Consider the following 16,632-nt stretch of genomic DNA (forward strand, 5'->3'; position numbering starts at 1 on the left):
CTTGAGTTTTTAATCTGGAACGCAAACAGGAAAAAAAAAGGAAATATACTTACACACTGGACGAAAACTGCGGTGAGAGAGCTAAAGGAAGGGGGGACAAAAGAGACGTGTGCGGTGCACCCTCTATACACTGCGGGCATGTTGGCATGTATATAGGTATATATGGAACAGAAAACTTGACGCGAGGACGGCACACGGCACACCGTCGCAGATCTCTGACAACGGCGTCCTGACTTTTACAACTCTAACCTTTTTTTCATTCCCTCCGTATTCTTTACAGTCGTTAATTGTTAGTTTTCTCATTTTTTCCCCCTTTCTTTGTGTTATTTTCAGGGGGTAGGAATAACATGCAATGTAAGTACTATGCACTGTAACCAAACATTTTTCTTTTGACAGCAGTGCAATTGATTCCTCAGGGTGGACGCGTCTCGGGCCGGTTTTTTTTCGGAGTTTCGGAGCAGGATTGTGTTTTTTCGCAAATCTCATGTAGCGCATACTTATACTTCGGTTGTAATATGAGATATGAGCCAGCTACTTATAGCTTTACTGCATTCATTTTTTAAATGGTTTATAAACAAAGTATTCGTTTGATATCGGGTACGTTTAACAAAAAGGAAAATGAAAGTGCTGTGGATTAATTTTCTACGTGATTTGTTGTGGCTAGCTGTGACTCCTGGACTTAAAAGTGAACATTTGGTAGTTAGTGATGACTTTTAGATTCATATCGCGAAGAAGTACGATAATTAGTATAGAGTTTCATTTAAGATTGCTCAAAGTTAACTCCGCTTATGAGTGTGGGAGTTGTGGGACCCCGACGATGGGAAACAGTGTGTGTTCATGTGAATGTGCACAAAACCGATTATCTGAGAGAGTAGCTGAACGCGTATTTTTAGAGTCGTGAAAAAATAATGTATTGGAATTAAGCAGATCGATAACGTCTTTAAATAAATATAAACAAAGATGTTTAAGGCATTAAAAGAGTTTTTTTTTTCATTATTATACTGATCTGAAGGTCGCTGCAATTGCAGTTATACAAAGCTATAGTTCAGCGTGAACGTTTTTTTTCCAATTTATTTATTTATTCAGTCAAGGGGCCCAAGGCTCATTTATTTACATATAGGTTTATTACAAGAGATGGTCAGCACTTTTGTGCCGGGCGTCGCGTTTATATTTCATAAAAACTTATCAAGTACGTGTTATTTGTTTTTCAGAAATGCAGCAACAATGGGGTACGGTAAATTAAAGTTTGGCACTTTTTTAACAGTGGTAGTAGTCCTCTTGGCTATCTACTACAGGAGTTCATATGACGTGCTACAACAGAAATTACACTCTGTTCTGAAGGCTCTTGAAAATTTGGAAGATAAATATAAAGTTCTTCCAAGGCCAAAAGTTGCTGTTGGCTATGGGATATGCACTGACGTTTACGTCGAGGCTGGAAGCCTTTTGGAATACACGGACGAAATGGGGCAGCCTCAGCATTTTGACGAGATCACCACCAAGGAAGAGCTTCTCAAGAGTTTTGCTTATTATTTTCGACATGGAGCAGCAGCCGAGTGAGTTTTAATATTTGCAACAAATTGTAATCGCGAGAGAATTTTATTCTCCTTCATGTATTACTTTTATTTTTTTATTTTCAGACGGTTCATGTCGAACTCCTCTCTATTTGATATGCTGGTAGCAGAGGCTCGCTCTTTTCCAAAATACTATTCAACTATAGGAGGTAATGCGGCTACCATGGCTATGAGGCTGGTAAAAGAAGGCTGTGATGTTGCGTTAGCGGCAAAAATGACAGATTCTTTGAGACAAATGATACCTGAAGCTATTGAGGTAGTTGGAGACGAAGTCGACAGAGATGATATACATTTGGTTCTTGAGTATAAGAGGGGAGAGACTTGGGGACCTTACAAAAGTCCCAGAGCAAACAGGTCATCATTTTATATTATTAATATTATTATTATTTACGCGATTTTGGCAAAAGTTATTATAACAAGGGTTTGTTTTTTGCACAACAGGTATATTATACATAACGACAAGCATAATCCAGAAGCAAGTGGACTGGAAGATCTCCAAAAAATCCTGCCAACATTCAAACCTGATCTCTTAATTGTAAGTGGTATACAAATGATGGACAGTTATCCATTTGAAGAAGGCAAGCGCTTAATTCGTTTGAAAAAAATTCACGAACAAATGCGCAGTCAGCCTCAATCGACGAGAATCCATTTTGAAATGGCCTCCTTTGTCGAAGCTGATCTTGTCAAAGATCTAAACGAACTTATCGTTCCGTATGCTGACAGTTTAGGCATGAACGAGCAGGAGATTACGAACCTGCACAATTCACTTTATTACGGAAATATTTCACTTGTTGCAAATTCTACTCCAAGAGTAGCTATTGTTCTCGATCAGATACGTGAACTTTTCAAGCTCATAAGAACAAGAGGAGAGAGTATTAAAGGTGCCAGGACACTTACCAGGATTCACGTGCACACCCTGGCTTATCAGGCTATTTTGACTGTGAAAGGATCATCTTGGAAGAATACCATGGCTGCCGCAGCTAAAGCTTCCCTCACTGCCCATAGACATGTTTGTAGTACTAATCGGGTATGTAGATATTTAACTGTTTAAATTTTTTTTAAATCTTGGAACACTTATGAGATGTGAGGAATAACTAAAAACAAAAACAAAAAAAAAAAAAACAGTAGATATAATGAAAAATTTCACTTTATTGTGTAAATTATAGTATTTTAATTTTTTTTCATTAATTCTAAATTAATTAAGCAACAACAAATATGTACAACTTCATCAACTTGCAAAAATAAGTCAGAAGGCATAGCTGATATAATTTTGAATGATCTGATTCTATTAATACATTGTTTAACACTAATATCTAAAGGATCTAAATGAGGATTTTCCGTAAACGGTGGTGAGAAGTATGTAACTTTCATACTTTCTAGCTTAGGTCTGATATCTGGAAATTCTCTGTTACCTAGCACTGTATCACCCTTTTGGAGCAAGTCAAAGAATTCGGATTCATTTACCAAAAGTTCATCAGGTTTTTGATCCAAATAACACGTAGTTTTGTAGGTGATAGCTCCATTTGGGGCGCAGGCTAGGAAAAATTTAAAATTGTACCAGTTTTTGTAGGTCGCATAAAATGTTATTCTTTCATGTTCGTTGTCTGGTACTTCGACATGAACATCAACGCAGTCTATTATTGCCCTACAAGTTGGGCTTGACTTTTTAAATACATCTGGCATGACACTTCTGACAAAGTCTCTATTTGGCCATTTGATTTTTAAAATGGATGCAAAGTGTTTGAGGGTGATTATACACATTTCAGTTACTTTTTGAGGTGACAAACCAAATATAACAGCTAAAGCAAAGTAATCCATCCCTTGCTTTAATTTCATCAAAAAGATCAACAGTCTGTTTGCATTACCAATTGGAAGGTGTTCCATTGGTGGTAAATTTTTCAACAGTAAATTAAACACTTTAAACGACACCCCACACATGTGAAGCAAATCATTGTTAGAATGAATGGTAGTTATCCCTTGAAAATTTACACTTTGCAGTCCTAACAAACCATATGATAGATTTTGAGTAGTAATAGCTGAACTGCTCTGAACTTTCTTTGATACTTTCAATCTGGAATCTACTTTTTGTTTTAATCTAGCTTGAGTTTCTGCGCAAATAAGGCCATTTTCGACAATTTTACTACAAGTCATGTAATTTAAATGCTGATTTTTTTTATCATTATACAATATATCTGCTTGACAACTGAAATCTACCATCACAGGTATCTCTTCTTTGATAAAAACTGATTCATACTCCTGCATATCATTCATGGGGTCAGATATTTCTTCTTTGACTATTATGTATTCTATGTCCATATTTTCTGGTACTTTTGAATAATTATGATCTATCTTTTCCATAGTATTGTCTTGTCGTAAGCTACATGTTTTGAGCTTTTTAACTTTGGTTTCCTTTTTATTAGTATCAGAAGATTCAGGATCAGGAAACAATGTAGGGGTGTACGCTGGATGTTGCGGGTTGTCATTCTTTACTCCTCCAACAAAATGCTTATTACACAGTAAAGTTAATTTCATTGGTTGCCAGTCTTCACTGAAATTACTGTAACAAACAAACCAGTACAAGATATATAATCATCTTTATTTAGACAAATGTAGTTTTATTTTTTAAACTTTAAGGCATTTTTGTACATCGATTATGTATTTTTCCGTCAATTATCTGCCGCAGGCAAACCGTTAGGATTCGAAGTTGAGTATTTCAAAAACACGTTACATAAAGTATTGATAATTGCATTTTAATGGTTTAATCTTTTTCCACTTTCATAAGCTCAAAGTTCTCACGTGCGTGGATCGTTTTTTAAAATTTCGGTTGAACTTTAAAATCTCATTTTTTTTTGTGGCGAGCATTTTTGTTTTGAATACAAATCCTTGTCTATAATGTACAATTTTATTGTTCAACACGAATCTTACCAGTTGCTAATAACAGCTTGTATCCATAGTTTGCGCCTGGTGCTGTTGATGGGTTCGGGCGACGGGAAAACGTAAAAATGCAAAGTGCGATTATTGCTGTTACTTTTGCAGCCCTTAACGCAGCAGTGCTTTACTGTCACCGGATATCTTAGTCTCGGTAAACTCGGCACCTTTGCTATTTTTTTTTTGCCGTCGCTGTCTGCAGGACACTCTGGACTCTTAACCTCAACCTTGTCTCGTAACCTCAAGTGTGACATTTTTATTTTCTTCATTTGATTTTGATGAATTCACACACAGCTTGGGATGAGCTTTTTCCAAATACTTTGACTACACCTGTAAAGCTTATCAAGTTACTGACTTAGACGTTCAATAAATAATTAAATACTTTTTTAAATTAATTTTACATTTTTTTCTCTCCAACAATAGCTCTTACAAAACTAAACTTAACATACAGACTGATAGGCGGCGCTTGCTCTGCTTCGTGACACCGCCGTTTTTTTTGTGTGTTATCTACCTGTTATCTCTATAGCTGTAGCTAGTTAGAGTCGCGCGCCAGAAATTTTCAAAAAAAAATTCCACATGCACATTTTTTTTCTCTCTCTCACCCGTACGTTTCAATGTACGTATACTTGATGTAAAAAATTAAACTTTGCACTATTGACGCAAAAATTAATAATAATTTTTATTATTCAATTATTTACATAAAATTTTTTTCTTTTTTTGTTCATACATATTTAGATCGATCTTCAGAAGGCAACTCTGATAATGGACGACAGTTTCACCACGTCGATAATTTCCGGTACTCGTATACCTCTGAACGTGGAAGAACCGGTGGCCTGCTGGAACGAGACTTTCCACGTGTTGGGAAAACGCATCGAGGTTGACGTGTGCGTTGCGCCTGTACTCGTTTGCACCGAAGCCAGTCAAACAGCCGGTGGCGGCGATAACATTTCCAGTGCTGGTCTTGTGCTTCAGATTTAAAGCGACTTTGGACGATTTTCATTGATTCCCTTGTAATGTATAGCGTGATGATATCGATTGCGCACTAGGAGTTGATTTGTTTTCGTTTTTTTTTTTTTTTTATCCTAATGTTCGTGTAAAGGGTCTTGATTGACAATCCCTTGATATATTACGTTAATTGTTTGATAAAGGCATTTTTTTCATAGTTAAAGAGAGTATTCTCACTATGAGTATAAATTCATGCAAATCATGAAGTTATATATTTTAACGTTACTCTATAATGTACAACAATCGTTGTTTTAAAGTAATTTTAAAGTAAGAAAAAAATAACGCTTATTAAATAGATATGTGATACGTAGGTAGTTGAACTTCAATTAAGATTTGTCTATGAAAATTTTATAAATACTTACAAAAAAAAAAATAAGCAAAATTTTAAAGCATTTGTATACACGACGTTTTAAATAGAATTTAATTCCACGTTGGATAACTTTAGCATTTCCCATTAGCCATTCCATTGTTAAGGTTCTCTACCCACATCTTGACTGACTGCTTGAATTTTGCATAAAGATTGACGTTAATTGAACTTGAAAAGTTCGCGAATATTATTGTTGCGGCACTAGTTAGGTATAAGTGATGTGCAATAATTTTATACTTGAAAATTTGTAATTGTTTCATCTGACTTGAACCTCTTTTAATACTATGTAATTATTGTTTGAATTCTATAAAGATTAAAATAAATTCGTTGAAAACTCGTATGCAAAATTTTCTATAAATCTATAAGGTTTTTATGGTGATGAAAGTTTACGAATCCTCAAAACTTGTTTCATTATAAGCTTTACAATTTCTAGTCACTGCTACGATCGCTACGTATTGAGACTTAAAATAAAATTGTTTATTTCAGAGAAATTATTCCAAAGGTATAATTTAGAAATGAAATACTATAATGGCATGCTTTTAAATTATTTTATATATATTTATCTTATCATCATACAATCCCTGATGAGCAGGAACTCATATTACAGCGTAACAATTAAAATTGCCATGTGACTTCCTTATTTGATACACCATTCACAACACTCCGAGTTAAATTGAAATTTTTTTTGCACTCCATACACTTTTCAAGTTTCGTCTGTATTTATTTTTGACGCTATCACTCATCATTTCTCATTAAAAAAGTACTTGTAAAAAATAAAATAAAAGAAAAATTTTCTTACTACTTTCGAAATATACAATTTATCAGTAAAAGTAGTAGACGGAACTAATTTGGGTGATAGGATTGAAACCGCAATTTCATTAATTATGTTGAATGTAAAACCATCGAGTTACACCTGAAGGTCATCTAATGTGAAATTCGATTATGAGTGTCCCGTTTATATTCAAGATGGTCATTGTGGTTATTCGACCGAGCAGCGTTAAAAACGGTGTTTTTTACTTGTTCGCAGGACTGAGCGAGATATTTTGAATTTATTATTTAAACACATGTTCGTTAGGATTCACGAAACAATAAATATCTGATTTGAAATTATATTGAACCAAAGGAAAATCGCAAGTCTACCTGTGTAACAAACAAAAAGCAGCTAGAGCCACGCAACGGTCACTCAGTCGATATTCAATCTCGTCCATCTCGCTGCCACACAAAATGTCTATCTACAATATAGTGTCACCCTCGTCGATTCCTAGCATCTTGAGATCGTCGGGACCGGGCGCAGTCTCGAGCTCAGGTTCCTGTTGGGTGATCTCAGGAGGCGGCTGGTCCATGTAGTCCGGGCCATAACCCACGCAGCCCAACATACTGTACATTGAGCCATACATTATCGTACTGTCCTGGTTGTGATGGTGTTGAGCCTCGGTAGCTTCGGCTGACTGTTCAGTTGGGAATATAATGTTCAGAGCTTCTTGGAGGTCCTCGGGTAGTGGCGCACCATCTGGTCTTTTCTCACCTGTCTCTACCATCTCGTTAGTTTCAGTTACTTGTGGCATGGCGCCTGGTATTACCGGTGGAGGGATTTCGGTGTTTGGTAGGGGAGGAGGTGGGTTTGTGTACATTCCCGGAGGTGGTACATGCATCTGTGGAAGGTACGGTGGCATTTGTGCTACCGGTGGTGGTGGCTGTAAACAAAATCATTGACTCGATAATATTCAATGAAGGACAAAATAAAATACTCCAAAAGTATTATTGATGACTTTTACCTGATTAGTTGGATGCATGAATGTATTCGTTACAAAAGGCGGAGGTGGTCCTTGAGGTGTGAATGGCGTGGGTTCAGGTGCAGCCTTCTTCAGGGCAGGATATCCAGGCGGTGGTCTACTCGTATTGGGAATGACAGGTGGTGGCTTAGTTGTATCTTCTTTGGACACTTCGACGTTTTGCTCGATAACCGTCTCATCTGATTGATCTTCGATTTCCATGTCAACCGGTTCAGCCGTTGTAGCGCCAGTACCATTGCTTTGTTTCGATGTAGATGGATTTTTATCATTAAGCGATGGTGGAGGTGGTGCCACAAGGATCTTCATCTTTTGATTAGGTGCTGAATTATTCTGTGGCACTACTGGCGTGGCTAGCTTCGGTACATGGACGACACCTGGTGGATTGATGATTTCACTGGGCACCTGCGGCGTATCCTCAAATTTACTTTGTGTATATGGTAGAGCAGTCACCTCTTTTTCAGGCCCTTTAGAATCATCCTTTTTTTTGAAAAGTGGTAGCCTACCAATAAAGGGTAGCTTACCCTTAGACGGCTGCGCTGAAGACTTTTTTGAAGACTGGGAAGAACTGCTGGAACCACCCTTCTTTTTGTCCTTCTTGTCATACCTGTCGTCATTAAATTCCTCATCTCGCTTACTATACTTATCATAGCGCTTGGGACTGTAGCGATCATGCCGAGGTGAGTCGTTGGATTCACGCCGCCGGTCACGATTGTAATAATCTCTGTCACGGTCACGCCTTTTTCTATCGTACTTGTCATACCTATCGTACTTATCGTATCTATTGTCGTATCGATCATATCTATCGTCTGTCTTCTTGTCCCACTTATTGCCATAAGAATTTTCACGCTTTTCATCCTTGTATCTATCTCGATCATCGTCTTTATCTTTCTCCTTTTCCTTTTCAACTTTATTAGGCATAATTTGTTGCTTTGTCCAGAAGCCCATGTGAGGTTTGGGCATATCCTCAGGCTTTGTTATGTGGACGATAGGAGCTTGGGGCTTGGGTTCTTCCTCCTTCTTGATCCAAAAAGTTTTGGGTGGTTCCTTCGGTCCCCAACTCTGCATCTGAACATCAGTGTTGTTAGGCTCCGACCTCGGTTCTAACTTGGGTTGCTGATGTACGATTTCTTGTTCCGGCTTCACCTTAACTTTTTCACGAAGTGAGTTTACCATTTGTCTGTCATTTGCAGGCTCATTGTGAATCGCTAATAAACAGTCGGAAAGTGATTAAAAATTTCTCCACATAATTAACACAATCTTAGATATATGATAAAATCCATACCGTTGTAGTTATCTTCGTCATGGTGCAAAGATTGAGTTGAACCTTTCATTTTGTTTCTCATGGCAACTCGGATACTCTTAGATGGGTCATCAGGTCCTAACCCATTGTCAGATTCATTGGTTTCCGAATCGCTCGACGAATCGGAGTTGCTGTTCTTGTTTTTGCGTTTTTTGGCCTTCTTTTTGTTCTTTTTAGCCTTTTTCGACTTCTTGGGCTTGATAGGTGGAGCTTCTTCCTTTTGCTTCTGAAGTTCGATTTGGATTTGCTTGTTTTTCTCGTCAGAGAAAGCTTTCTCGCGATCAGCCATCCAATCGGTCTCCCAATGAGGACTTTGTTCCACAAAACGCTGTAAAATGTTTACACTGTTGCATCATTTGTAAATTACAAAAGAATTATCAATTAAGCAATTTACGCTATAGTTTTCGGAATGCCGGCGAGACTTCAGATGAAGACTAGCGCAGTGAAGATCTCCAATCCAAGTGCTGCATAGTTTACAATACCAAGCGGTGGCTGGGCTGAAAAACTGTAGACCTGCAAAGCAAAGATGAAAAACACAAAGGTTAAAAAATTCAAATCTGCGTGAATAAGTGCTGTCAACTCTTATAATGTATCTTTTATATGAAGATAAACCTTATGCTAAATCCGAGACTTTCTAAAAAATCATCATGCTGAAAATAAAGGTCGTGTTTTATTAAGGGTTTATTCTGAGTGTATTATAAGGGCTACTCTTTAAAACTTATATATATATATATATATATATATATATATATATATATCTGCGTCAACTGATTTCCTAAAAAAGGGTTCATTTTAAGGAGTGGTTGGAAAGGATTTATATACAGGATGAACTTTATTTTAAGATATCGTACATTTAAACAAATTACATTTCATTTGCTTTGTCGTGATCCAAGATATAAGATTAACTTATATAAGTACTTAAATTAAGTGCGAATTCGTGCTTTTTACAGTCGCTTAAATACTAAAAATAATATTTCCATGATAGGATCGATGTTTTTATCTGTGGTTTTTACACCACATATTGTAAATATTTTAGACGAATGTTGCCAGCAGCACTTCTTGAAGTACGTTTATCACTTGTGAATATAATCACGTAAACCTAAATTAATTAAAAAAATTTTAATACAACACCAGATCAAGAAGTACGTCACACGCGAATAAAAATAATGTAATCACATGGCACCACTTATCATAGAGTTCTCTTGACAGAACTCTAATCTCCGATGAGAACATGTAATCCGATACCTTTTTTTCTTTGAACACTCATTACCAATTAATTGACGATACTCATGATAAGCCCCAAAAATGCAACAAGTGCATGGCCATCTATGTTTTGTTAATATGCTTGTAAAAATTCAAGCAGCGTCTGACTTCACAGCAGACGGTTTAGATAGGAGACAATAAATCATATATAATGTATATATTCAACAAAATAGATCATTGAGCGAGATATTGTATGTTTTACTGGCATATTTTTTAAAGTTTCTTCAATACATACCGTAATAACGCGACAGTGTCAGCGTAAATTCTACGGAATTCTTCTGCACAATTAAAAAAAAAAAATCATAGAAAAATTTTAGCCATTGGAAGACACTCATACCTTTAATTGGTGTTCTTTTAGTCGGCAGTCCGGGGTAAGATGGCATTTCTTTCTCCGTCTGTCCGTTTTTATCGTCGTGCCATGGCATGTCGACTATCTTGCGCTCCTAAAAACATAAAAAAATATGCTTACTAGTTTTTTTATGTACATTAATATTAATTTTTTTTTTGAGTATCAAGTTTTATATTAAAAACACCTGATTTACAATTTGGATTTTTTTTTATTAGACAAATATTAAAAAGTAAAAAAAACTAATACGCAAAAAAGATAAATAAAAATAAAATGATGTAATGGAATCCATCAACAGCAAAATAATTAAATGACTTACCTGACAGGTTTCTTTATGCTCATTGCTATGTAGGTGATTTAGGTATTCTTTAGCCGTTTTCGGAAAAATATCGCACGTTTTGCACCAATGCATCTCTGGATCATAATGAACGAAGTTGTAGGTGGGTTTGTCTTCTTCGCTCTTTGGGCTTTTTAAGCGCTTTGCTGATGAGGGTGTGTATTTTACTCTCAAATCTTCGATCGACAAATTGTCACCGATAATGCTGGTCAACATATCGATCGCCTTATGAATGGATTTCATTTTTTGTTCAATCTCGTCCTGCACAAGTACACAGTACGCCACAAATGAATATAAATTCTCATTCTATACCAAAGATTGAATGTTTTTACACAAACCTGCAGTTTTTTGTTCTCCTCAATGATGCGACTATTTTCCCTACTTGGCTCCTTGCCGATTTCTTTGAACTGCTTACGCAGGATTTCTAATTCTCGTTGGAATGTTGAAGACTTCTTGACGAAACCTTCGCGCTGCTGTGCCAACGTAGCTTTCTGATGCTTCAGCTCAGCTGCGATGGCTGTTTTGTTGTTAAAGATACATTACATGGATGAAAAATCAAGCTTTTTACGATTGAGACAACAAATAAGTTTAACAATCTTTACACCATTAAATAAGATGCACGACTCATGAAATAAATAATAGATATAATAAAACAAGTAAGGCGTGCGCACCTTCTTTTTTAGCTTGTTCAGGTCTATTGCCAGCGGCAGCTTGAGCCATAAGAGCTACTAAGGCTGGATTGACGACGTGCGGCTGTGACGCTTCTGTACCGCGTGGTATTGCTGCAGCCGCCGCTTGTTGCTGCTGTTGTTGCTGCTGCTGCTGCTGTTGTTGTTGTTGCTGGTTGCTATACTGAACAGTACCTTGCCAGTTTGGTGGTGGATAATCCTGCGAATGGAATAAAAAATTGCCTTGCTCAGTTTTGGATCCTACAATGAGGAGACGTGAATGATAAATCTTGGTTATTTTTTTTGTAAATATTTTAGTGTCTTACCTTATTCAGATTTTCCACTTTGGTTTGGACTTACTTTTAACTTATTTAGTTGTATTTAAAAAAAAATCATTTTTGAGGCGCTTTGGTACATATTAATTTTTTTTTTTTTTTTTTTTTTTTTTAGCGATGAACAATTTATAGACATTTTTAAAGAAAATTCGACGGCTGATCACGAGAATATTAGTGTTATACTTACGCTGGCTTAACACTAGATTACAACTTTTATATTTTTCGTGAGTTATTTGTAACGATATGAACATGATGCAGTCGATGGTTGTTTTATCTAAAAATTTTTTTTTTAAAAGTCGCAGTGCAAAATTGTGGCTTTGCAGACGAAAAATCGTGAAAACGTTTGCTTTTTCATAGATGAACAATATTGCAAATATTTGCAAGGCACTATATAGTTATTATTGCATGTATGCAGCAGTGTACTGATGAAACATTACTTCTTGTTGATTTTTGTGGTAACTTGGATGATTTTTTCAAAAAGTTTCCTTCTGTTTCAAATTTTTGTCAAAATATATAATTGATACGCAATTTAACGAAAAACTTACATTTCTGTACCCAGTAGCAGCCTGCTGATACCCTGAGTAATCCGCATAGGCCTGGTTCTGATGGTAGTTGTAGTTGTAGTTTGTGTAGCCGTGGGCATACTGCATTGGTGGAGGCTGGCTGGTGTTGGGCGGTGGAGCCTGTCAACGAAAATTCAAATGAACAAAGTACCTTCTAATACTTATAATAAACTGTTAAAATACAAAACTTACCGTATACTGATTAAGAACCTGTGGGGGTGGGTAGCCAGTGGCACTAGGTGGATTTGATGCCTTGTTGGGTTGCATGGCTGCAGTTTTCCATTCATGATCCCTAGAGTTATTCTCTTTCCTCCTGGAGCTCATCTCTCTGGAGGACATTTCTCTTGAACTGGATCGCGACCTGGATCTTCTGTACTTTGATCTTCTAGGCGAGGGTGATCTATCATACTTTCTCGATCTTCTCCTCATGCTATCTGACTCTTCGCTAGGACTCCTAGGTCCTTTCCTCCTACTTTCCGTCTCCATTACTTAACGTACAAGCTTACAGCTGCTGTAACTTGTAACACGGTAATGCGGTACGCTACTTAGTATCGAATCTTTCAGAACAACCCAATTGTACACAATTTTGCCAGCATGAAAAATAAAGTACCTACAGGTGGCTCTTGATCTTCAACAGCCTTGAAACAAAGTCCAACCGCAACGCAGCACCAGACCGGGTTTACGTTATGTTATGTATGTACATATTTGTTCAAAGAGAGAGAGAGAGAGAGAGAGAGAGAGAATTGAGGTTATGAATAGTTTCAACACACCCCCACACACCGAAACAGCCGAAGAAAAAAAAAGGAAAGGAAAAAACCTACGCGTGATATACTGTCTCAACAATTACTTGCTAATGGGCTCTCGCGATGGACTTTTTATTTATATTGGTGATTTTTCAACAACACGAGCTGCAGGCTGTAGCTAAAAATTCACTGTACGCGTAGTCTTATGTGCGGTATACATGCGCGCGAGCCGAGTCGGCGAGTATAGATGTATATTTACGTATAATATAGTTTATGCACACATACACTCGCAACAACTTCTCCAGGGAGGCAACGATGATGATGGGGGAAGCAAAGTACTTAAATCGTCTATCACGGGGCTATCCTATCGTTTTCGGAAGTGCGGCCGGCTTAGCACACACTTATCCACGGGATTATATAGGTTGAAAGATATTTAAAAGTCAAACGTTTTTCGATGAACGCGTTTTCATTGTCGTTGATGACGACGACTTGTCGGGTTGTCCCCTCTTCGATTGTAGACTGTATAAGTGTATATAGGTAGAGCGCGTAGAGGATGAGATGAGACGCGCATCAGCGCCACACAACGCACAACTCACGCGATTCACTGCACAAGGGGACAGGGGACAGGGGGGAAGCTTCTGTGCGACACAGGGTCCGTACCATATAACTATTTTTCTGTATTACTGGCCTTTGTTATAACATAGGCCCGTGAAGCAAAAAAAAGTTATATGGTACGGCCCCAGACTGTGTCGGCAGTCGGCGGAATGCGAAACAGAATAAGAACATTATGAACAGACGATTAAGTAAATGCAGGCGGATGGTGTAGGTCCCATACTGCTGAAACAAATTTATTGAGTTGTTTTTATCTTAAAAACACATATACTTGTAGTATTCATATCAATAGTAAATGAAATAAATTAATCAAAAGTTTATGAATTCATTCTCGCATCTTTTAAAATGTGCGAGCACGGAACATGAAAATGCTGGAACGGCGGAGGTATGTGGTGGAATTTCCCCTACATCTTTCTTTCCCCTTAAGGGTCTCCACGTTCCCAGGACGCGAGAGAGCAGGGTGCGTAAGTGCGTTCCGTAAGCTCCAACAGTTAATCTTCAAATATCTCGGCATCCTATAGATGACATTGAAGTGCAAGGGGAAAAGAACGATATGTTATTTCTCTCACACTAATTATATTTATCTGTACATTATCTAAGTACTTAGATTAAACGGTCAGTGCTTACGGAACGCATTCGTATTCCGTAGTCCGTTGTACCGGACTCCGTACCCGTAGTGTATATGGGAGCTTGGGCTGCTTGGGAGCTATTGGGAATCCCAATTACCAGAGCTACAGAGCGCCAGTAAATTAAAGGTATATATAGTTGACTTTCCGATCTGACGGTAATGTAGAGCGCAACTTACCGAAAATTACTTGCTCTGGTAACGATTGCGGAAAACACCTCATCACACGCATGATGCACGTAGTATATTATACCACGTGTGATTGTCTTCCCCTGTGTGATAATGATTTGACAACAAATAGATAGACGGACAGCTCAACATACCGCTATCTCTTTTGCACTTGGTATAACGCTCGCCGCCCTCGCTGGTGAAGTATTTAAAAACAATAAAACATATTTAATAAAGTAATGCATTGGAAATACCTAACTGGAAAAATGTTGAAGAAAAGCTATGATTGAATGCATTTTATTTTTTTTTACTAAAAAAATATTATTCAGTAGTGTCCGCAAATATCACGTTGTATACTAAAATACTAAAGGTATTGGATACATATACTTTTCGTCTTTACCGCCACTAATATGGTAGTCGAGCGTTGTGTAACAAATCCAGCTATTTGTTGTCACATCATTATCAACACATTATCAGGATAAGCTTTAATGATGTGACAACAAATAGATGAACGACAACTTGTACACTTGTCGTCCATCTATTTGTTGTCAAGTCATTATCACACATTGTCAGAGTAAGCACAAGCACACATAATATAATAGTATATCGCGTGAAGTTGTGAAGAAAGTTATAGCATTCAGTTTTCATCAGCTTAAGTATAACGTTCGTTAGCAGTGTGATTCTACGTGGCAGTAAATCGTAGGTGTTGAGTCGTGATCAAAGTTTAGAACTATTTTTTTATCAACTAGTAAATTTGCCTTTTTTTTTTATTAACACTCGTAAAATTTTTCAATAACATTTGCAAAACACGTTTGTGTAACTGTATTTCCGTCGCTTATTTCAAATTAGCCCTATTTCATTTTCGCGGGAAGCAACGTTTGTACCCTCGAAACTTGTTTAAAAATATTGACATTGACAAGTTATAAGGTTTTTTTGTGGTATAGAAATGAATCGACTTACAGAAACCAGCTGCGAGGTAAGTCGACTTCCATTCAAATGTTCGAGCATATTCCGGAAAAAACCGGCCGCATGATTTTTAACTTGAGAAGTAAAAGAAAGAAGCATTTTCTATCAGTTTTGAGGTAAAGAAATATTTACATATTGCAAAATAGATTAATTTTCGAACGCAACTTTATGTAGCTGTAGCTACTAGCTAATACCATGATGTAAAAATACGCGGTGCGGCGTTCCGACGTCTCATTTTCGGGCCGTTTTGCGCCTTCCATTGCGACGCCATATTTGAGGGAGACGTGGCTATATACTACAGCGGCGAAGAGCCTGTACAATGAAACGAAGCCGCTTAAGTTGAAACTAAAACTTATCCCATGCACGCATCTCACCTCGAATTGAGATATATATATTTATATATTTGCACAGAAAAAACTGAATAAACAGGTAAACGATGATCAGTTTACGTATATATACACAAATATATAAATATATATATCTCAATTCGAGGTGAGATGCGTGCATGGGATAAGTTTTAGTTTCAACTTTAGCGGCTTCGTTTCACTGTACAGGCTCTTCGCCGCTGTAGTAGTCACATCTCCCTCCAATATGGCGTCGTGTTGAAAGGCGCAGAACGGCACGAAAATGAGACTTTGGAACGCCACACCTTATATTCTTACATCATGGTGGAAGCATTGATCAATCAAAATGGATGCGCAACGCCGCGCGGGCCGCGCCTTGTATTTTTACATCGTGGCTAATACCATGTGTTTGTATATATATACATGTGCTTACACTGACATCGAATAGAAAGATGTTAAAGGAAATGGATGATTGTGTTCGCAATTTTGGATCCATAATGGGTCCATTTGGTATAAAGTACTGGATGATGACATCACATGAATACGTGAAACGCATATACCCGTTACATCTATATATGTGTTTATAGTAACATCGAATAGAAAGATGTTAAAGGAAATGGATGATTGTGTTCTCAGTTTTGGATACATATTGGATCCATTTGGTATAAAGCACTGCTGCACTGGACAGTAGTGGGTTT

At 37.3% G+C, this 16,632-nt stretch overlaps 3 protein-coding genes across 4 annotated transcripts; 1 reads left to right on the plus strand and 2 right to left on the minus strand.

Annotated features, from left to right (window-relative positions):
• The first annotated feature begins 191 nt into the window (after positions 1-191).
• LOC106644207 (ADP-dependent glucokinase) lies at positions 192-5,563 on the plus strand. Its single transcript, XM_023391429.2, has 5 exons — positions 192-354; positions 1,212-1,553; positions 1,638-1,925; positions 2,013-2,598; positions 5,235-5,563. The coding sequence occupies exons 2-5, from the start codon at positions 1,225-1,227 to the stop codon at positions 5,475-5,477; spliced, it is 1,446 nt and encodes a 481-aa protein (XP_023247197.1). The 5' UTR covers positions 192-354; positions 1,212-1,224; the 3' UTR covers positions 5,478-5,563.
• Positions 2,703-4,944, minus strand: LOC106644251 (uncharacterized). Of its 2 annotated transcripts, none has more exons than XM_023391428.2 (3): positions 4,901-4,944; positions 4,497-4,837; positions 2,703-4,128 (listed from the first exon to the last, which is right to left on the minus strand). In XM_023391428.2, exons 2-3 carry the CDS (start codon positions 4,766-4,768, stop codon positions 2,742-2,744), a joined length of 1,659 nt encoding a protein of 552 aa, XP_023247196.2. In that variant the 5' UTR covers positions 4,769-4,837; positions 4,901-4,944; the 3' UTR covers positions 2,703-2,741. The 2 variants fall into 2 exon arrangements, with proteins under 2 accessions (XP_023247196.2, XP_089450646.1); XM_089594520.1 differs by having other exon boundaries at positions 4,497-4,829; positions 4,901-4,939.
• Positions 5,564-6,413: 850 nt separating the features above from the next.
• On the minus strand, positions 6,414-13,768 carry LOC106644250 (uncharacterized). Its single transcript, XM_014359675.3, has 10 exons — positions 12,669-13,768; positions 12,459-12,596; positions 11,582-11,798; positions 11,249-11,427; positions 10,893-11,171; positions 10,565-10,670; positions 9,359-9,477; positions 8,947-9,292; positions 7,647-8,869; positions 6,414-7,565 (listed from the first exon to the last, which is right to left on the minus strand). The coding sequence occupies exons 1-10, from the start codon at positions 12,960-12,962 to the stop codon at positions 7,104-7,106; spliced, it is 3,363 nt and encodes a 1,120-aa protein (XP_014215161.2). The 5' UTR covers positions 12,963-13,768; the 3' UTR covers positions 6,414-7,103.
• Positions 13,769-16,632: the final 2,864 nt, after the last annotated feature.

This window comes from Copidosoma floridanum, unplaced genomic scaffold, assembly GCF_036245765.1.
Source record: "Copidosoma floridanum isolate Cflo_tuat_1 unplaced genomic scaffold, Cflo_Japanese_pri ptg000021l, whole genome shotgun sequence".
NCBI classification, from domain to species: domain Eukaryota; kingdom Metazoa; phylum Arthropoda; class Insecta; order Hymenoptera; family Encyrtidae; genus Copidosoma; species Copidosoma floridanum.